Consider the following 22,629-nt stretch of genomic DNA (forward strand, 5'->3'; position numbering starts at 1 on the left):
TCTGTAGTTAAATATTCAACTTCCTTAGCCTGTTCTCTATAAATATCACAGATGAAAAAGCCCTTAGAACTCTTCGTCAGAAAACTAACTCACCATACATGTTCATCTGTATTCATGTCTGTTTGTATATGTGCCTAATTCCCAACCCCACTTCCTGATAATGGGTCAGTAATAGGGCTGTTTGTTTCAAAAGATTGAGTTGTTTGAATTGTATTTAATCTGTTGCTCTAAGCTGCATTAGCAGCAAAGTCCCTTATACGACAGGTTTGGAACAAAACCTCATCTTCTCTTCCTGAAAAGAGGGGAAAAAAAAAAAGGCAGTTGATCTGTGTTCCGAAGGTCTCTCACTGTGTGTCTCCCCCCCCCCCCCCCCCAGCAAGGAGGAGGAGCTCACTCACTGTTCTAACCACACTTCATAGGTCTTAACTTGAGCGCCTTTTGGTTTCCTGTCGGCAGTAACTCAACTCTGTGCCATCTTGACTTGCCTGAAGGGTGGATAAATTGGTAACTGCGCTGAGAAGGGGAGTGAGTTCTCATAGTCTGATTTGAGCATAGGCACCAGATTGAATTTATGAAAGCTTCGGTAGCCTCTGAAGACAACATCTTCTGTGACTTTGAATTTTTTCATTGTATTTGTGGGCTGCTGTTTCTGAGAAGAATCCATCATGACTCTACTGGAACCTGAGATGTTAATGATGGCTGTGCAGTCCGGTAATTCTGTATTTCTTGCAGATCCTATTTGCTACAGGTTTCTTTAATAAGGTTGGGTATATCTGTCCTAGGATTGGATAGAGATGGGATGAAGGTAGATGGGGGTAAACATAAATTGTCCAGTGAATGTACTGCATGTTCAGGTTTTTATTGTAAAAAAAAAAAATTAGTAGTGTTTTTTGTTTTTTTGTTTTTTTTTTTTGTAGTTGCAAACTCTAGTTATCTAGTTATTCAGACATAGAGCTTTGCTTTAGATGTTTACTGACTTAAGACTGTTGAGTGAGGGGACAAAACATTTCCCTTTAGTTAAGAATTTTATTCTTTTCTGTAGCAGTGCTTTTAATGTAGGATAATTCAGTTTACTGTTTTATATATTACTGTCTTTAATCACTAATCCGCACTCTATTATTATGTCTATGAAAGCATGTTTTAAAATTTTCCTTACATCTTTCTCGTTTGTAGTATAACCTTTCTGAATCATCTTTTAGTTCTTGGAAATGGTCATGATAACACGGAAGATTGAGACACTGAGTTTTGAAGATGGGGACATTTGAGCAAGAAAGTAGTCAACAGAAAGAATGTAGGATTTTAAAAATTCTGTCTCTAAAAAGTTTTTTTCAACCGAAAAGCGTCTTTTAAAAGTTTAAAGTTCCAGTTTGTTTTTAATGGTTTCCTTTACTTTTAGTGTTTTGAAACTTGTAAGTTAGATATCTAAAAATAGGGAATGTTCTTTTGTTATTTTTAGACTTCTGCTAAAATGTAGTCTGTATTTTCCTGTTTCAGAGCATATCTTGAGAGATTCATACAAGTGGCATTTGCAGACCTCTTCCCATCCACTGGCTTTTACTCATTAGAATGACATAGGCTCCTTGGTTTTGGCAGATACTGTGTCTGGCAGAATTGGTTTTACTGTTTTCCTTGGGGAACACTTAGATAGTATGTTGAAAGACACAGATATCCATCTGAAGACAGAATCAGATGCTATCAGCTTAAGCTTTATGGACAGGGAAGGGCAAAGAGAAAAGATACTGCTACCATTTTGTTCTTTCTGGTTTTACAAATAAGACCATGATGAGTCATTTATTAGTTGAGTTCTTCTGTTCATATATACTATACTTTTTAGGTTGTTGCCTTTCCTTTTCCTTCCCCCAGGTCTGTTGAACTCTGTGTTCAAACAAGATAGTATGCTTATCTGACAGTTTCCTACCTGTCTTTGATGAAATAGCTCCCAGTTAAACTGACTCGGAAGTTTGTTTGTTTTATTTCCTTTCCCTTCTCTGTGTTCTGGTTGTCTGTTGTGTGTGGCAAGTGCATATTTTATCTTAGGGAGTGTAAATTAGCATTTGAACTCTCTCTCCCTTCTTTGATTGCTTTATTACATACAGATTATCTCAGTCCAGTAACTTCTCTCTCTCTCTCTTTTTTTTTTTGTAACTTCTCTTAATAAAGGTTAAAAGATTATTTGCTTTCCCCTAAGGGGGGGTCTCACTGGTTCCCAGCTGGATAAGGGAAAGAGACTTACTTGTCTTGCCTAAGAGCTGTTTTTCCTGTGACATATGTTGGGCAGGGCTAGCCACCCCATCTGTTGGACCAACTACTTCATAAAACTTTCAAAGGATAATAGTATGTAAGCAAGTATGGATAAAATTGACAAAGGTGTTGGGGTAGAGGTAGAATGAAAGGCCTGCAGAGAATAAATAGCATGTATGTGTACCTCTTTCTTTTGCCTATGCTCATAAAAGAGAAACCGGGTATAGCAAACTGATTTTTCTAGTACTTATGGTTCCTAAATGCTCAAAATTTTTGTAAAGTTATTACCGTTCTCTTCTAAAGTCGTAGCCATTATGCTGGATTGCAACAGTAATATGACAGCTATATTTATGATAAGAAGTGAAAAGGTATCATTAAGAAACCTTGATAAACTAGAAGCGAATCATTATTTCTAAAAAGTTAAGACATTTTAAACTATGTGAGTGATAGATTATTCTAGCAGTACAATATTTGGATTTCCATGAATATATATTTATAGGTAAAACTACTGTTTCATGAGATTTTAAAAATAAACTTTTATAGACAAGATTCAAGATGCAAAGTCTTTACCCTATATTAAACATCAGGTTACTGAATATTATAGCAAAGTTCCAGGGTATATTGTATATTTATTAACAGTTTTCATTTAATATTCAAAACTTGGAGATTTTTTTCGAGACATACTTGCATATAAAGACCTTCATCCTCCTCACTGCTGATGGTGACTTACTGACCCTTTGAAATCCTGCCTGTTCGGGATGAAATCCATCCTGTTCAGATGCTGCCTTTCTGTGAACCTTCTCTGAATAGAGTCAGCTCTTCCTTCTCTGTTCATTCCTACAGCACCACCTTTACAATGTAGACTATCATTTTTACCTATCTCTTTAATTAGATGATTAGCTTCTCAAAGGGAATATATTCATCTGTATATTGGCTCCTGACATTGGCACATTGTAGACACTCAGCTCAGTAACTTTTTTTTTTCAGTAAATGAAAAAAATTGGCTAGGCATAATACTTCCCCCAATAAATAGACATAAGGCTTTAAATCATGATTTTATCGAAAATTTTTTGAAATCTGTGTTGCATTAAGAAGTGAATCCTTCAGGGTACCTGGCTGGCTCAGTTGATGTAGCAGGCAACTCTTGATCTCAGGGTGGGGAGCTCGAGCCCCACATTGGGTGTGGAGATTACTTAAAAAAAAAAAAAAATCGGGATCCCTGGGTGGCGCAGCGGTTTAGCGCCTGCCTTTGGCCCAGGGCGCGATCCTGGAGACCCGGGATCGAATCCCACATCAGGCTCCCCGTGCATGGAGCCTGCTTCTCCCTCTGCCTGTGTCTCTGCCTCTCTCTCTCTGTGACTATCATAAAAAAAAAAAAATCTTAGAAAAGAAAAGAATCCTCCAACGTAGCCAATCCATGCCGGAAGCAGGTGCGTTGAAAGCCTGGGTTTCAAAATTGAAATTATTCCACATCTCAGGATGTGCAGTGTGCCCTATGTATTGTTAAATTTAAGTGTTCCGATCAAGCCACAATGAGAAGATTAAAACATCTATCACCACTGTGGAAAACTATCTAGACAGTAATTAGAAAACTAATGATCTGAGATGGATATTTGGGATTTCTGAAGTTAAGAGTGTTGGGGCATGGCACCAACTGATGTATTTTAGAACAGAGGAATGCTGGGGCTCAACTCTTGCAAGCTAGTTTGTAACACTTTGATCAGAGCCTTGTCTCTGCCTATATCCAGCCAGTGCAGTCTTCTTAGTTTTAGCTCTACAACAGTGGGACAGAGTTCCCATGTAGAGAAAGGGTTTGAAGCAGTTCCTAGGTTTTTGTTGGTCCTTTGACATACACCTGATCTTGATGAGGCACAATGAGGGAGTCTGTTTTTTCTCTTTTGTGCACATATGTGTGCATACCTCCTGTGCCTCCCCCATACATTGCACCTGGATAAATCCCAATGCTCATCTGTGGATAGGTTATTTCTGGAAGGATCATAAGAAACTGGTAACAGTAACTACCTCAAGGCGGGGGGGGGGGGGGGATAGAGAGCTAGAAGATTGGGATGGAAGAGTCTTTTTATGATTATGGAATGCCATACAAGTGTGAAAGGTATATAGAGTGTGTATTACAACAGTATATAGAGTACATAAACCTGTGGACATATGACCCAACCTAAGAAATGGAGCACAGTATGGACTGAAGTCAGCTTAGGGCCTTTTTTGATTTATCCCTTAAATCAAATAGAAAACTTTTTTGTTTTTAACTGTGTCTGCCTTTTGAATCTTTCATACCACATGCATACTCTCTATTTAAGAATATTAATTAATAATTGAAAAAGCATTCTTCAGTCCATTTACACCCTCATCACTTGGTGCTTATATACTAATTCTTTTCTTTTAAAGATTTTATTCATTTGTTTGAGAGAGTGCACACATGCAGAGGGGCACGAGCTGGGGGAAGGGCAGAAGGAAAGGGAGAGGGGCATGCAGACTTCTGAGCTCTACGTAGGGCTCCATCCCAGGAACCTGAGAACATGACCTGATCTGAAGTCAGATGCTTAACTAACTGAGCCACCCAGGCACCCCTACTTAATTCTTACACATTTCTTTAACTTCCAGTTCCCTGATCATTACAATTTGCCTCTGAATTGTATATTTTATAATAGTGCAGGTTAAAGAGAGGGGATTAAGAATTCATAAGAATAAGGTTGAAGGAAGATGGTGGGCAGATAACTTTTGCCCTTTTTGGTAATAGGTTAACTCCTATTAACCAGGAAGGGCCTCTTGTTTGGGTTCATGTCACTCAGATCTATAGAACAGTGAAAAACTTCAGAACTTTCAGCAATATCTACCTTTTGGATCTCCTAATTATCTATTAGTGTGGGCTTTTAAAAAACATATTTTTGTTGATATTTAAAGAATTTTAGAGTTTGAGGAAACCTTAGGTGTTTTCTTGTCTTCTCCTTTATTTAAGATGAGGAAATTGATTCATTGAGGATAATTTATTTCCTGAAGTCACATAATTTATTAGTAGCAGAGATAGAAGGAGAATTCATTTCCTTACTCCCATGACAGTGCTCTTTCTGCTGTAACACACTTAAAAAAAACCATCGGATACCTCTGATGTATGAGATTGTTTATAATTTTCCCCAGAGATCTTGGTTTTCCTTGGGTTTTTCCATTGCGGGTTTCTATCACTACTCAGGTTGACTCACCATTTTAAGAGATGAGGATAAGAACTAGTGCCTAAGTGTCTAGCCCCTGCCCTTGAGGAGTGGAGTTAGATACTACAGGCCCTAATGGTTGTCTCCATCGTGCCTTGCCTTCTCTGGCCTGGTTAATGATCTCATACCTTGATGGTGATCTCAGAAGACAGGTAGGCAGACAGACGGCTGTTGTCATCAGTATTCTGGATTACATCTTACTGCCTTTTCTCTGACTCATTGATTTATCTGGGATCCCCTTAGAGTTAGGACCCAGATGAAAGGAATTTGAATTTATCTGTCTCTATCCTTTTTTTCTCCCTTTTGTTTCCTTTTGCATGAGGCAAGCTGTCAAGACCATGAGCCATAGTTTTAGCTTTATTAAAATGGTGCCAAATGAAATAAAGATGAGTTTCATACATTCTTGTTTTTTTTGGAACTTTATTTTTATGATTACCACATTCATTGTTTTTGAAAGGGTTTTCTTTATAATAACAAGGAAAAATACCAAAAACCCTTGCTTTGCCATCAACAACAAAAATAACTTTCTCTGCCTTTCTCTCAACAAGCTAAAAGGGCATTATCAGAACTCCCGGTGACAGGGGTCTGCAGCACTCTTAATTTCCTGACAGTCACATGATGGTGTGGTGGCTATAGCACTTGAGTGCATATAGAGGGCCTAGCAAAGAGGAATACATGGCAGTTACATAGCAAAAATAAACTTAGCTGTGAAATGTTTATAGTGTGTTAAAATTTTAAAGTGGTTTATGTATATTATCTTATTTGATCTTTACAACTCTTTGAGGTATCTGTATCTTCACATTTTACAAAGGAAGAGACTGAGGCTCAGAGAGGCTTTGGGACACACAGTACAGATGGAACCGATGTTCACATTCAGGTTTTTTCCTTAGCACTAGTTATGATATTTTCCATTTAAATTGAAAGTCAAATGAAAGTCCCTTCTCACTTAGAACCTTCTAATAGTTCTCATTCATGGGAAAAGCCCAAGTCCTTGTACTACCTACAGAGACCTACATGATCTGCCCCAGCTCTGTAACTCTCAGCTTGCGTGTCCTCCTCTTCCCTGGCTTGATCTGTCCCCGCCTTAACACTCTCTTTGCTGTGCTTGCATACCTTAGGGAACGCTCCTGTTTCAGGGCTTCTGTACTTGATGATATCCCTTCTCCTTGGGGCACTTTTTGTGGGTAGCGTCATGGCTTACTTTCTCACTTCCTTCAGGTCTTTTGTTGGGATGTCACTTATTTGGGCCTTCTTTCCTGACTGCCCTATAAGATCTTGCTTTTATTTTTCTTCATACTATTTATCATCTGACAGAATACATGCTTTGTTTGTAGGTTCATTTATTGTTTGCCTCTGTTTCTCCCCACTAGAATGTAAATACCTCAAAATGGGGGATATTTCTTTTGTGTTCTGTTGTGTTTCCAATGCCTATAAGAGCACCTGACACATAATAAGCACTTAAAATAATTCTTTTTTTTTTTAAATAATTCTTAAATAAAGTTTCTGGTTTATCAACCAGAAAAATTGGAAGATGTTTTTGGCAAATATGTTAAGACCATGTCTTTCAGCTATTTTGTATGGTATGCATTGTGCTAACTAGTGCAATGGTTTTCAAAGGGTGGTATGGGAAACCCCTAGGTATCCTGGAGACCTGAAAAGTAGGTACAAGATGAAGACTTCTTATATATTTATACTAAAATACTACTTACCTTTTCTACTGTTATCCTTTCATGAGTGTGCACTGGTGTTTACCAGAGCTGTGTGATGTATGGTATCTCAACAGATTGAATGTAGTATATATGACAATTCAGCTGTCTTTTAGTGAATTATATCTTAGAGAGATTTGTAAAAATGGTAAAACCATAGTATAGTACTGTTTTTACTACTTTTTTTTGTTTTGGAAAATAACCATATTTTTCATAGAAATGTATTAACATGTAGTAAGTTTATTGTTATTTTTTAAAGAAATACTGGATATTTTGGGTGCCTGGCCGGCTCCGTCCATTAAACATCCAACTTTTGATTTTGGCTCAGGTCATGATCTCAGGATCCTGGGATCAAAGTTTGTGTTGAGCTCTGTGCTCAGCATGGAGTCTGCTTATCCTTCTCTCTTTGCTCTTCCCCCATTGTGTGTCTCATAAATAAACAAACAAATAAATACATAAATTCTTTCAAAACATTTGTGAAGAGGGACACCTGGAGGTCATGATCCCAGGGTCCTGGGATCGAGTCCTTCAGGGAGCCTGCTTCTCCCTCTGCCTATGTCTCTGCCTATCCCTGTGTGCCTCTTGAATAAATAAATACTTAAAATCTTTAAAAAACATTGTGAAGAAATAATAAATATTTAAGATTCTCACAGTTTTAATTTCTTATCTGAAATATCTTGATGGGTATAACCCACATAAGCAAAAGCATTTGAGGTTCTCAGTAACTATAAGAGATACAGGAATTGTGACATTGGGGTTTGAGGAGAGTAGATATAGTGTTTAAGCCACCACTGAGCCACCCAGGCATCCCATAAACTTTTTTAAAAATATGTTTCTTCTCTAACCTTGAAATACTTCTGAGAATTTGTTCTAAGGAAATTATAAAGGAAATACAAGATTTATATATAAGGATGCTTATAGCAGTATTATTTATAGTAGTAGTAGTAAAACAAACAGAAACCTAAATTTTAACAGTAGATTGGTGAAATAACTTACAGTGCATTCATCTGGTTGGATACTAATGTAGTCGTGAGATTATTTGAAGATGTGGGAAACTGTTTACTATTTATCCCTTTAATCCTTAAAAAATGGATGGTAAGGGGCACCAGGGTGGCTCAATTGCTTAATAAGCATCTGCCTTTGGCTCAGGTCATGCTCCCAGGGTCCTGGGGTCAATCCCTGCATTGGGCTCCCTGTTCAGCTGATTACCTGCTTCTCCCTCTCCCTCTTCCTGCCATTTCCCCTGCTTGTGCTCTCTCTTTCTCTCTCTCTCAAATGAATAAAAAAAAAAATATTTTTTAAAAAGGATGTAAGAATATATATCTGAATATATATTCGTAGCTGAATATTAATAGGTGTTGCTGGGTAGCAGGATTTTGCAAGGGTTTTTTTTCTTTAAGTTTTTCTGTATGTCTGATTTTCTATCGTAAACATACATTTCTGTTGTATTCAGATAAAAGCCATATTTAATTTTGTCTGTGTGTGTACCTGTAAGTACAGTTAGTTATAAGAGGGAGAAAATGGCTGGAAGTGTAGTCTTTGATTCAGAGCTAGAACTGTTGATTTGGGACCAGTCAGAAAACTTCGCTGACCGACCAAACAATGCATGATAAGGAGGCCCTCCATCCCATTAAGCTGTTCTTTCTGACCAGTCTAGTTTGTATAAATCCCTTTTACATTTTTTGCCTTTGTTTCTATTTTGTAAGATTTATTGAAATTTATCTTTGCAGTGTTTGTATTAGGCCATGTTCTTGGCAGAGCTATAGATCCTTCCTTTGCACACTTAACTACTCTCAATTTGCGGAACCTTTCAGAAGTTTTTATAAACTAAAAACAAACTAAGTTATTTTTTTGTTTTTGATAGAGTTCTCTTAGGCATAAAATAATGGCGTAGGCATAAAATATTTTAATTATTTGAAAGTACATTTTCCTTATGGATTTTGTTCTTTGACTTTGGGGTATGAGTAAAATCTTCTTGACAATATCTGCTCTTTATCAGAAAGGTAAAACTCATATTGCCTTATCTTTATCTTGTAAATGTAGGACCTTGAGCCCTTATGCTGAAGAATTAAAATGTTAATTACATTGACCTTGATTTTGTGAACTGTTATCTTAGTATATTCTCTTGACAATCAGATTATATTTCTCAAATCAGTGCTATAAGACTTATTTATAAAATATTTGGTTGTGTAGAAAGTATTGAAAACTTTTGATGTTAACAGTACTTAGGCTGCCCAAACAGAAACTGTGACCTCAGTCTTCCAACACCTTGTTACTCGAAGTATGTTCCAAGGACCATCAACATCTGCATCATCTGGGAGCTTGTTAGGAATGCACGTCTCAGGCACCCCGGGTGGCTCGGCGGTTTAGCCCTGCCTTCAGCCCAGGGCCTGATCCTGGAGACCCAGGGTCAAGTCTCATGTAGGGCTCCCTGCATGGAGCCTGCTTCTCCCTCCTCCTGTGTCTCTGCCTCTCTGTCTGTCTGTTTCTCATGAGTAAATAAATAACATCTTTAAAAAAAAAATGCACGTCTCAGGTCCCCCTCTCACAGAGTCCAAATTTTCATTTGAACAGGGTCTTCAAGTACATGTTAAAGTTGAGAATATTGTTCCAACAGACACTTTTATTCCCTTTGTTTTTGAGGTGAACAGGTGAAATAAAGATGACTTGTTGGGGTATTTCCTGGATGGGAAGCACTGCTCAAAGTGATAAAAATGGGAAGATAAGAATGCACTGGTTGGAAGAATTATATGATGTCTAATTAGTATGGAAGCATTGGATAAAATAGGAAACCAAAAAAAAAAAAAAAGAGAGAAGAAAACTTGCTCCTTGTACAGTATTTTCCATTTGAGAAATGTTCGCAATTTGATACCTTCTTGGCCATTTTTCTTGACTTTGGGGAGAAAGAACAAAGGTTTCTTCTTGGCATTCAGAATGTTTACCTGAAAAGGGATCTTGGAGATGATCCTTCATTTTACAGATGAGCGAACTGGGAGCTAGGAGTGTTAAGTGACTTTCCCAAGATCACATAGCTTGGACTCCCCATGTTCTGACTCTCAAAGCACTTCTCTTTATACCTCCTGTGCTATCCCTCTATTTTGCTGAATGCTATGTTGTTAGTTGTTTCTGTTGATGTTTGTTGAAACCATACTGAACAGTTAAGAGAATATATACAGTAGCCTCACAGCATTGTGGGAAAATGGTAGGGGCTTACTCTCTCTTTTTCTTTCTGTGTGAAATCATGAGTAGCTTCAGAAACAGATGTTACTTACTGTCTGAAAGTTAAACTGCTTCTTCTCTGAACCAGGGCACCTTGCTGCATAGGCCTGTGCTCACTTAAGTGGGAAGGCGCAAGGGTAGGGGGAAGGTGTGGGAATCTTCCCTTCTGCTGAGATGCAGTGGTTTTGAGTGTTTGAAGTAGTGTCATTTTTCTTTATATCCCTCATTTACATAAAATGTATAAATCAGGAAAAGAAACCTTTCAACAAAGGAATACTGAAAGGACTGGCAATCTGTGTTAACCCCTTCCCCCAAATCGGCCCTTATTTCATGGCATATACAAAATTTACTTGAAATGGGTCATAGGCCTTAATGTGAAAGCTAAAAGACACAAAAAGTATGAACTATAAAAGAAAAAATTGTGAATTGATTTCATCAAGTTTAAATACTTCTTTGTCCACTTTGTATATTGTTGAAAATTAAGACAGGCTGTAGAACGGGAAAAAATGTTTATAATATGTGTGTCTGACAAAAGACTTGTATCTAAAAAATATAAAGAACTCTTAGAACTCAGATAATAAGACAAGCCAATAAAAAAAATGGGAAAAGACTTGGTCAGACACTTAAAAAAAATATGCAAAAGGCCAATAAGCACTTGGAAAGATGCTCTACATCATTGGCCATCAGAGAAATGCAAATTAAAACCCACAAGACACCACTACCCACCCACTATAATAATTAAAATTAAAAAGACTTACAATACCAGGTCTTGAAAAGGCTACAGAGCAATGGAAATTCATACACTGCTGGTGAAATGTAAAATGGCATTTCTTACAAAGTTAAACATATTTACTACGTGACCCAGCAGTCCTAATTCTAAGTCTTTACTCGAGAAATGGAAACATACTCCTATTTACACATGAACATTGATAGCAGATTTATGCTTAATGATTCCAAACTGGAAAGAGCATAGATGTCCATCAACAGGTGAATGGATAAATTGTGGTATATCCATAAACTGGAAGATTACTAGCAATAAAAATAAACTTATATATTTAAAAACATGGACGAATTTCAAAAACATGCTGAATGTAAGAAGCTAGACTCAAATGAGTACATACTGAACTATACCATTTATATAATATTCTTAAAAATGCAGGCTGTTGAATACTATTCAGTAATAATCATTCATACATACATACGTAAAACACACTGGATGACTCTACAGAGAGTTATGCTAAGTGCAAAAAGCAATCACGAAAGGTTACATACTATATGATTCCATTTATAAGACATTTTTGAGATGATAAAATTATGGGTATAGAGGACAGATTGATGGTTGTCAGGGGCTAAAGACCAGGTGACGCTGGGAGGAAAGTAGATGTGGTTATAAAGGTCAACATGAGGAATCCTTGTAGTGATGGAAATGTTCTGTATCTTGACTCTGTCAATGTCAGTATCCTGGTTGTAATGTTCCAGTATAGTTTTGCAAGATGTTATCATTGGGGGAAACTGGGTAAAGGATACATGGGATCTCTCTGTATTTTCTGTGACTGCATATGAATCTAAATTACCTCAACATAAACTTACCTGAGAAATATAGACAGTTTGATAGCTTTTCAAAAACTTAAATATAGAGTTACCCTGTGACCCGGCACTTCTATTCCTAGGTGGATACTCAAGAAAATAAAAAATAGGGGATCCCTGGGTGACTTAGCGGTTTGGCGCCTGGAGTCCCGGAATCGAGTCCTGCGTTGGGCTCCCAGCATGGAGCCTGCTTCTCCCTCTGCCTGTGTCTCTGCCTCTCTCTCTCTGTGTGTGTGTGTCTATCATAAATAAATAAATAAATAAACAAACAAACAAAAACATTTATCCACACAAAAACTTGTACACAGATACTCATAGCAGTGTTAGCCAAATATGGAAACAACACAAATGTCCATAAGTCAATAAATGGATACAGAACGTGTTAGACCTTTCCAATGGAATGCTACTCAGTTATAAAAAAAAATGAAGTACAGATAAAGTCTATAAAATGTATGAACCCTGAAAACATTATGCAAAATGAAAGAAGGTAGATACAGAAGGCCACATATTGTAAAATTGCACTTATATGAAATATCCAGAATAAGCAAATCTAGAAAATAGACCATTTGTTGTCAGGGCCTGGTGTTGCGAGGATGAGATGGGGATGGAATTTGACTGCTCATGGATAGGGGATTTTGAGGAGGAGGGTAATGAAAATGTTCTAGAATTAGATAGTGACAGTTGCACACCTTTGAGAATGTACTAAAAACTGGATTATGCACTTTGGATGAGTGAATTGAATGGTATGTGAATTATATCTCAGTAAAACAATTGTTTAAGAAAAAAAATGCAGGTTTCTCTGGAGTAACAGCAGATTAGTTGTTGCCTGGGAACGAAAGTAGAGAAGTTAACCTCAAAGGGGCATATAAGAGAACTTTAGGGAATGAAAATGATGTAGTCATAGTAGTTATGCAAGTATATGCATTTGTCAAAATGCATTGAACTGCATGCTTAAAATGGATGAAGTTTATTATATCTAAATTAAACTAAAATTGATTTTTAAAACTTAGAAAATTATCTCTAATTATTGTAAGCTTAAAGTGATCTATAGCTTATCTCTTATTAATATAAGGCTAACAACTGTTAAAAAAATTAATCCAAGGACTGACTTCTTCTATTGCTAATTTCTCTCACGTTTTTCCATCTAGTCAATTTACAGAGTAAAATTAGATTGATTAGTTTCAGACTCTGTTCGTGTGCTTTTGAACTAGCATGATTCTGTTGTTCTTCTTTTCAGAACTACGAGTGGGTGTAATTGTTCTAATTTTTGTTAAGTTTATGGAACATTCTTTTGGTTTGTACTGCTGTTTTCCTTTTATGTGCAACAGAAGAATGTTCCATTGGGTATAACATAGCAGGTTGATTGCCTTTCACCTCTACTCTAGAGTACCCAGAGCTAATTTGGGCACCAGGAGACTGGAGTTAAAATCAGTTTTGAAGGGAAGGGGGGCAGCTGGGTGGCTCAGTGATTGAGCATCTGCCTTTGACTCAGGTCATGATCCCAGGGTCCTGGGATTGAGTTCCCTGCAGGGAGCCTGCTTCTCTCTCTGCCTATGTCTCTGCCTCTCTATCTGTGTCTCCCATGAATTAATAAATAAAATCTTTAAAAAAAATCACTCTTGAAGAAGTACGCAAAAGGAGAAAAGATGGTAGCGCTGCTAGATAATGCTAAAAACAAAAACAACTGTGTGAACTTCTTCCTACCTATACTATCTCTGTTCCCCAGCCCCTGATCTCTTGCTAGGAAATGTGCTGTATTACAGAAAACCCTTCAAAGGAACAATTCTGGGAGATAATTTTCTTCTTTTTTCTTTTCTTTTCTTTTTCTTTTTTCTTTCTTTTTTTTTTTTTTAAAGATTTTTATTTATTCATGAGAGACACACAGAGAGGGGGGGGGGGCAGGCAGAAACACAGGCAGAGGGAGAATCAGGCTCCATGCAGGGAGCCCGGTGGGGACTCAATCCCCGGTCTCCATGATCAGGCCCTGGGCTGAAGGCGGCGCTAAACTGCTGAGCCACCCGGGCTGCCCTGGGAGATCATTTCTAAGTTAGGAAAACCAGCTTTGTAGGTGGGTTCTGAATTTTCTCTCTGAGGTTTCCTTCCCCTGTCCTCACTCAGTTCTTGGGACTGGCAATACCTAACCCCAGGTAGAGTGTTTCCCATTTTAAACTCTGCCCTATAGGTGGAAAAGTCTTCTGTTATTTCCCTTAAGCACAGCTAAGATAGCTATATATATATTTAAATTCCAGTACAGTTAACATAGTGTTATATTAACTTCAGGTGTATGTCATAGTGATTCAGCAATTCTGTACATTAATCAGTGCTCATCACAAATAAGTATATTCTTCATCTTCTTCACCTATTTCACCATCTCCCTGCCGGCCTCCCCTTTGGTAACTACCAGCTCTCTATTTTTAAGAGTCTGGTTTTTTGTTTTGTTTTTTTTTGTTCTCTTTTTTCCTTTGTTTTGTTTATTCCATATATGAGTGAAATCATATGGTATTTGTCTTTCTCTGACTGATATATTTCACTTAGCATTATGCCCTCTAGATCTAACCATGATGTTGCAAATGGCAAGGTTTTGTTCTTTTTTTATAGCTAATAGTCTGTTGTATATTTGTATACCACATTTTCTTTTTTTTAGTTTTTTTAATTTTAATTTTTATTTTTATTTTTTATTTATGATAGTCAGAGAGAGAGAGAGAGAGAGAGAGAGAGAGAGAGAGAGAGAGGCAGAGACATAGGCAGAGGGAGAAGCAGGCTCCATGTACCGGGAGCCCGATGTGGGATTCGATCCCAGGTCTCCAGGATCGCGCCCTGGGCCAAAGGCAGGCGCTAAACTGCTGCGCCACCCAGGGATCTCGTATACCACATCTTCTTTATCCATTCATCTATCAGTGGGCATGGGTTGCTTCCATAATTTGGCTATTTTTAAATACTGCAACAAATATAGGGGTTCATAAATTTTTTAGAATTAGTGTTTTTGTATTCTTTGGGTATATACCCAGTAGTGTGAATACTGGATCATATTGTAATCCTATTTTTAATTTTTTGAGGACCCTCCATACTATTTTCCATGGTGGGTGCACCAATTTATAGTCCCACCAGCAGTGCATGAGGGTTCCTTTTCCTCCACATCCTCGCCAACATTTGTTACTTCTTTTCTTTTGATTTTAACCATTCTGACAGGTGTGGGATCTTCTTGTGGTTTTGATTTGCATTTTCCTGATGATTAGTGATATTGAGCATCTTTTCATGCAGCTATTGGCCATCTGTATGTTGTCTTTGGAGAAATGTTTGCTCATTCTTTTTGCCCATTTTTAATAGGATTATTTGGGTGTTGACTATTATAAGTTTTTTACATATTTTAGACACCTAACTTCTCATTGGAGACGTCATTTGCAAATATCTTCTCCCACTCAGCATGTCTTTTAGATTTGTTGTTTATTTTTTTATGCAGAAGCTTTTTATTTTGATGTAGTCCCAATAGTTTTTTTCTCCTTTTGTTTCTCTTGCCTAAGGAAACATGTCTAGAAAAATGTTGCTATGGCTGGTGTCAGAGAAATTACTACCTGTGCTCTCTTCTAGGATTTTTGTAATTTCAGGTCTCACAATTAGAATTTTAACCCATTTGGGTTTATTTTTGTGTGAGGTTTTATTTTTATTATTATTTGTCTGTGTGTGTGTGTGTGTGTTTGTGGTTTTAGAAAGTAGTCCAGTTTGATCTTTTTGCATGTAGCTGTCCAGTTTTCCCAACACTATTTGTGGAAGAGACCATCTTTTCCCTATTGCATATTCTTTTCTTTTTTTCTCCCTCAAACCAACAGTGGCCCAGGGCCCTGTCGAGGCTTTATTCGATACCACTCCCATTGTATATGCTTGCCTCCTTTGTCAAAGATTAATCGATGATGTAGTTGTAGATTTATTTCTGGGCTCTGTATTCTATTCCATTGATCTATATGTCTATTTTTGTGCCACTACCATACTGTTTTAGTTACTGCAGCTCTGTAGCCTATCTTAAAACATTGTGGGATGCCTGGGTGGCTCAGTGGTTGAGCATCTGCCTTTCGCTCAGGGTGTAATCCCATGATTCCAGGGTCCCGGGATTGAGTCCCGCGTTGGGCTCCCTGCATGGAGCTTTCTTCTACCTCTGCCTCTGCCCCTCTCTCTGTGTCTCTTACGAATAAATAAATAAAATTTATTTTAAAATAAAAAGAAAAAAGGAAAAAGAAAATCTGAGATTAGAAAAAAAAAAAGAAAATCTGAGATTGTGATACCTCCAGTTTTATTTTTCTTTTTCAAGATGTCTTTGGCTATTCAGGGTCTTTTGTAGTTCCATACAAATTTTAGGATCATTCTAGTTCTATGAAAAATGTTGGTATTTTGATAAGTATTACATTAGATCTGTAGATTGCTTTGAGTAGAATGGGCATTTTAATATTTTTTCCCTAATCCATGAGCATGGAATATCTTTGCATTTGTGTCATCTTTAGTTTCTTTCATCAGTATTTTGTAATTTTCAGAGTCGAGATCTTTAACCTCCTTGATCAAGTTTATTCCAACGTATTTTGCTATTTTTGATGTAGCTATAAATGATATTGTTTCCTTAGTTTCTCTTTCTGCTACATCATTATCAGTGTCTAGAAATGCAACAGATTTCCGTATATTGATTTTATAGTTTGCAGTCTTATTGAATTCATTTATCAATTCTAATAGTTTTTTGATGGAGTCTTTAGGGTTTCTCTACGTAGTAACATGTCATCTGTAAACAGTGAAAGTTTTACTTTTTTCTTAACCAATTTGGATGCCTTTTATTTCTTTTTCTTGTCTGATTACTGTGAGACAGCCTTATATGTTAAAAACAAACCATTAAAAACTAGTAGAGACCAAACAGGAAAATTCAAAGATAAACAAAGCTCAAAACATAAGAAACATATTTCTAGAGTATGGAATTCTAAGTGGATTTTGTGAGAATTCCAACAAAAATATAAAAATATATTTAAAATAACATACTAGTAGCCAGCACTCAAATAGGATTTACCATATGCCACGGTGTTCCAGCTTCCTTATATATATACGAATTCTTTTAATGTTTGCAACAACTATATGAGATGGATGCTCTTACCATCCCATTTTACAGATGTTGAAATTGAGGGGCAAAGTGGATTAAGAAACATGGTCAGTGCCACACACCTGGTAAGTGGTAGAGCTTAGATTGTACCTAGGTAGTCTGGCTTCAGAAACTGTGCTCTTTACCACTACATTGTATTGTGCTCTCTCTGAAATTCCATGTGAATTTCAAATCCTTTTATCCTCCAAATGTATATAGTACTTCCTGACAGCCTACTCAACTTGTCTAAGTTCTTTTGTCCTGTTCATTCAGTACATTGCCTATCTATATTTTTCCCCCTTCTCTTCCTGCCTTATCCCCTCTCCCCAGAATACTGTGACATAACCATTAAAAAACAACAGGGGGCAGCCCCCTGTGGCTCAGCCGTTTAGCCCTTTAGCGCTGCCTTCAGCCCAGGGTGGGATCCTGGAGACCCAGGATTGAGTCCCCCTTTGGGCTCACTGCTTGGAGCCTGCTTTTCCCTCTGCCTGTGTCTCTGCCTCTCTCTCTCTCTCTCTCTCTCTCTCTCTCTCTCTCTCTCTGTCTCTCATGAATAAATAAAATCTTAAAAAAACAAAACAACCACAGGGCAGCCCGGGTGGCTCAGTGGTTTAGTGCCGCCTTCCACCCAGGGCATGATCCTGGAGACCAGGGATCGAGTCCCACGTCAGGCTCCCTGAATGGATCCTGCTTCTCCCTCTGCCTGTGTCTCTGCCCCCCTCTCTCTCTTTCTCTCTCTGTCTGTATCTCTCATGAATAAATAAAATCTTTTTAAAAAAAGGCCTTTAACCTCTTTGTCTTATAATACTTGTTATTTTTAAAGATTTTTATTTATTTATTTGAGAGAGCGCACAAGCAGGGGGAGGAGAGGGAGCAGCAGATTCTCCACTCAGCAGGGAGCCAGAATATGGAGCTCCATCCCAGGACCCTGAGATCATGACCTGAGCTAAAGGCAGATACTTAACTGACTGAGCCAGCCAGGTGCCCCTGTAATACTTGTATTAAATTCTGATGTCCTAGACTTCCTTTCTGCATAGGGACAACCTTTTCTCTATACTTAACCCTATTTAGAAAGTTTCTGTGCTTTTAACAGTTTAGTCTTCTACCTGTTCATGAAGATTAGAAAGGATGCTATTTTGAATTACAGTGTAGTGAGATTTCTGACTTCTACATTCATGGCCAAAAAATGAGTGTCATATGTTTGAAACTAAGCAAAACCTCTGGAGTGTCTTGCCATAAATGTGCATTAGAAATTTTTTCCGATGTAGCAAATAGTTTCTGTGGGTAGGAAGTAAATTTAAACCTGTATATCTTTAGAGTAGGAACATTTTCCATGTGAAGGTCCTTGCTGGCTCTGTTAAGAAAAAGATCCCTTGTCTCCTCCTCCCTTTCCTGCTGAGCTCTGTAGTACAGAGCTTTTAGAAACTTCTTAAAAGCTGAGTTTTATATCTGCTGAAGTCAGTTCATGAGATGTTTGCAAATAATCTATTAGCTTTATCCTGAAGATCCCCCCTTGCAGTTAGGCTTTTGGTCAACTGACTTAGTGTTTCTAAATTTATGTTTAATCCCAACTAAGGTGGCAGTATGAATATTTTTAGAAAATTCTTGATAAATTTGAAAAAAAAAGTATATTTTTGATGTAGGTAATATTTAGTCCTGCAGTCAACATTTTTAATTGTTGTCAACTGTCAATTGTTAGTCCTGTTGTCAACATTTTAATATTTAGTCCAGCACAAGCTCCTGGAATAATAATAAAGTTTACCAGTGTGTGTAGTTCTACCTGCCTACCTCCTTAATACCCTCTCCTAACACCACCAGTCTTTTCCTTTTGGCTTTCCTGTGTTTTATCTACCTTTGCTTCCTACTCTCCCTCCTTTTTCCCACCTGCTTTATTATCCTATCATCCACAGGTCTCAGAGAATGTCCTGCCCACCGCCCCCCCCCTCAGGTTATTTTCATTCTTTCTCATTCTTTCTTTCTTCATGCACTTATACTTTGAGATTATATGTTTACATTTGTTCAATGTGTATTTCCCTCACTAGATTATAAACTCTATGAAGGCATATTTCTGCCTGTTTTGGTTTTGTTTTTAATTCTTTTTATTCATTGAAATGATCTCTGTACTTCACTGGGGCTCAAACTCATGACTCCAAGATCAGGTGTCGCATGCTCCTCTGACTAAGCCAGCCTGGTGCCCCTGTCTGTCACTGTTAATTTTGTTTTACTGTTTTATATCCAGCATCTGTTTAGCTTGATATATAATAGGTGCTGAATAAATGTATGTTAATGAATGAATGAATGATGTGAACATGAAATATTGGAGAGACTGGGAAGAAGAAAACCACTCCTGGAACATTTCAGTATTCAGGTGCTCCAACCCTGTTTCTTGAAGAATAAATACAAACCATCCTGCTAAGGACAGCCTTCTGATTCCTTTATAAAATGTAGAGCATGTGGTTTTTTTTGTACCAGCTTTCCCTCTCCCTCATTCATTTTGAGAAAAGTCATTCTCAAATTTTGTGAAATGTAAAGTTATATAAACTATGGAGTATTTATATCCCTATTACCAGGTATACATCTGCCCAGGGTTGAACCAAAAATTGTTTCCTGTTTTAAGTAAGGAGCTAGTACATATTTGGGAGCACTATATGTTTCAGCTAATTAGTTAGAGATTTAAATGTTTTCTTTTTTTAATGTATTAGTTTTGTCTCAGGCTTTGGAAGATCATTGTGGTATATTTAAGTCAAAGGACCTACCAATTTTCTTTAAAATGGCAAATGTTCATTTTGAAATTTAATAGCTCAAGCTCAAACCAAGAGCGTTAGTGTCTGTATGCTCTGTTCCCTGCCCACTGATTTCTTACCTCTTGCATCTCAGAATACTTTTAAGTGAAGATTGACAATGTTTTGTGAGATATGTGGTGCTCCTGAAAGCTCTTGGCTTAGTATCTCAGTTTCAAAAATTGTTTTCATAAGGACGTCAGACAGCTTTAAACTTGGTATGCTGGTAGTGGAATTAAAGTACCACAAACAAACTTTATTTCTTGGAAAACTTGCCTTTCTTCTAATTTCTTTCTTTTGTTACTTTAAGCTTTCTAAATTATCTTTGTTCTTTGGAGGTGTTAGAAATTTCTTCTCCTAGTAAAAGAGTTAGAAATTTAGATTTAGAAAATTTACAGTTTAACAAATGTTCTTGGAAACTATTCATGAAAAAGATGGGTCAGTTAAAGCTTACAAATTACTTTTAAAATGCAAATTGCTAAGTGGTGGTGTTATGGGTTTGAGTTTCTTGGCCTTTCAGGATGTCATCCTTTTAGCCCTGTAGCTAAATATCAAGAGGCTACATGTTCAACCATAAAACATTAGCCTCTGCCAACATTACATCAACTCCACAAAACCTCATTGGCTAATTATCCCCTGGGACTCGGACATGGATTTGGCAGCTTGTGAAAGCTGCTTTTTCCAATTTCTCCCTTCCTGGCTGTGACATATCCCAAAGGAATGAAGTTGAGAAATAATCATCTTCTTTTGAAAGCTTTCAACCTCTCATTCCCACAGTGGTTCTCATGGTCAGGGATAGAAGATCCCTTCTTCCACTTGAGGACTCCTTCTAGCTGACGATGTGTTCTTTAAGTAGTGACCACAGCACCCTGAATGAGATGTGGAAGGATGATGGCAAGGAGCCTCATGTTCCTTGAGGAATGTTTCTGGTGGTTGTCTACAAGGATCCTAAGTGCATTAAGATCCTTTTGTAATACCAAAATTAAAGAAGCTGGAAGTCCAGGATTGAGAACTATATGTGGTCATCATCTGTGATAGTTGTTGACACATGGAATAAAGAGTTAGTATAAACATTTAACATCTCCTTTCACGAACATTCATAAGATAACTTTCTTGAGGGCAACCTTGGGTAGTAAAAAGAGCTATATAACTTAAACAATACTCTTAGTGTCTTTTAGCCCCCCTTTTTAAAAATCATTAAAATAAAGATGTAATACCTGCTTTATCTTTCTCAGAAGGTATCATAAGGTTGGAATAAAATAACATGTGAACAACTTCACCAGGATCAGCAGCTGATTTGCTAGTCACCCTACACAGTGGGCTCATTGTAGGCCGGCTTCCTCTTATTCAACCTTTCTTTACCGTTTGACCCTGTTTGGTGCTCTCTCCTCATTCTATATTCAGGGTTCTTTGTGTAATCTTGATTAACCTAAGCGTAAAATACATTTTTGGGAAGAGTATTGTATAACACACAACCTTAAGAAGAAAGCTTAAAAACAAAGGCCAGAAAATGAGCAGAAATTGAGGGAGGCAGCACATAGGGAAGAAGATGTCATGGGACCAGTCTTCTTAGGACTCTCACTGGCGCACTGCTCACTGGACTTTCTCTGCTACTACTACTGTTGTGATCTCCCACAGACAGTTGGTGCTATTGGCACTGCCACCAGTAGACACTTGCCACAGTGCTATGAATAATTTCTGGTTGTATTTTTGATCTTTGTGTCATTCCCCCAATTTTCTAAGTTCTAGATGGGATGATCTTTTTGGCCAGACTTGGGTAATATTTATGAGCTAGAGGCCAAGATGCTGAGAGGGACTATCTGTTCCTCTTCAGCTTCTGTACTAGGAAGAGGGGCCTGCCTTTCCCCTATCTTGGAATTTCCCCCAAATAGGAATGGTATTCAGATCCTGGGCAGCTAAACTATAGATACTATCCTCTCTCCAGCTTGCCTTCTGTTTCTCTGTACACTACGCAGTCTCTTTGTACTCTTCTTCCTGTCCCTTAAATGTATTTCCCAGGGTTAGTCCTTGACCCTTTTTTCTCCTCAGTCTACTCATTCTCCATAGCAGTCCCATCCCAATGTGTGGTTTTCAGCTGCCACTTACTCAGGATGTCTGCATCTATATCTCTATCCCCAACTTACTTCCTGAACTCTGGGTTCATTTAATCCACTCATTCTTCCCACCTGAACTTCTGGGTGACTCACACACACTTCAGACTTTTACGTATTTAAAGATGATGTCACCATTCCCCTGCATCTCCTAACTTGGTACCAGTTACCTAAGCAGCAAATTAAGAATCACTCTCAATTTCTCTTTTCTGATATTCCTCTTAATTGTTTGGTCTCTGAGTTCTGTAGATGCTAGTTCTGCTTTGACTTCTCTTATTTGGTCTTACTCTCCTCTTTTAGATTCTCATTGTTTTTCACTGTGGTTTCAGGAGCGTTCTGATTGGTCTCCCTGCCTATCTATAGCGTGACTCGTCTTTAGTCTGTTCTGCATACAGCTGGCAACATGCTTTTTCTAACAATCATTTCTAATCATTTTGCTCTTCTTAGGCTTCTTCCATTTCTCTCTCTCTTTCTTTCTTTCTTTCTTTCTTTCTTTCTTTCTTTCTTTCTTTCTTTCTTTCTTTCTTCTTTCTTCTTCTTTTCCTCTTTCCTTTCCCCTTTCCTTTCCTTTCCTTTCCTCTTCTCTCTTCCTCTCTTCTCTTCTCTTCTCTTCTCTTCTCTTCTCTTCTCTTCTCTTTTTCTTTTCTT

At 37.7% G+C, this 22,629-nt stretch overlaps 1 protein-coding gene across 2 annotated transcripts in view; it reads left to right on the forward strand.

Annotated features, from left to right (window-relative positions):
• The first annotated feature begins 479 nt into the window (after positions 1–479).
• Positions 480–22,629, forward strand: part of MRTFA (myocardin related transcription factor A) — a 98,659-nt gene continuing 76,509 nt past the window's right edge. Inside the window, exon 1 of one of the 2 annotated variants that reach the window (XM_055329468.1) lies at positions 480–711. In XM_055329468.1, the coding sequence (XP_055185443.1) occupies positions 666–711 (46 nt within the window). In that variant the 5' untranslated portion in view covers positions 480–665. The remainder of the gene's footprint in view (positions 712–22,629) is intronic. The other variant, XM_055329467.1, reaches the window with a different exon arrangement.

Source organism: Nyctereutes procyonoides, unplaced genomic scaffold (assembly GCF_905146905.1).
Source record: "Nyctereutes procyonoides isolate TBG_1078 unplaced genomic scaffold, NYPRO_anot_genome, whole genome shotgun sequence".
In the NCBI taxonomy this organism is placed as follows: Eukaryota; Metazoa; Chordata; class Mammalia; order Carnivora; family Canidae; genus Nyctereutes; species Nyctereutes procyonoides.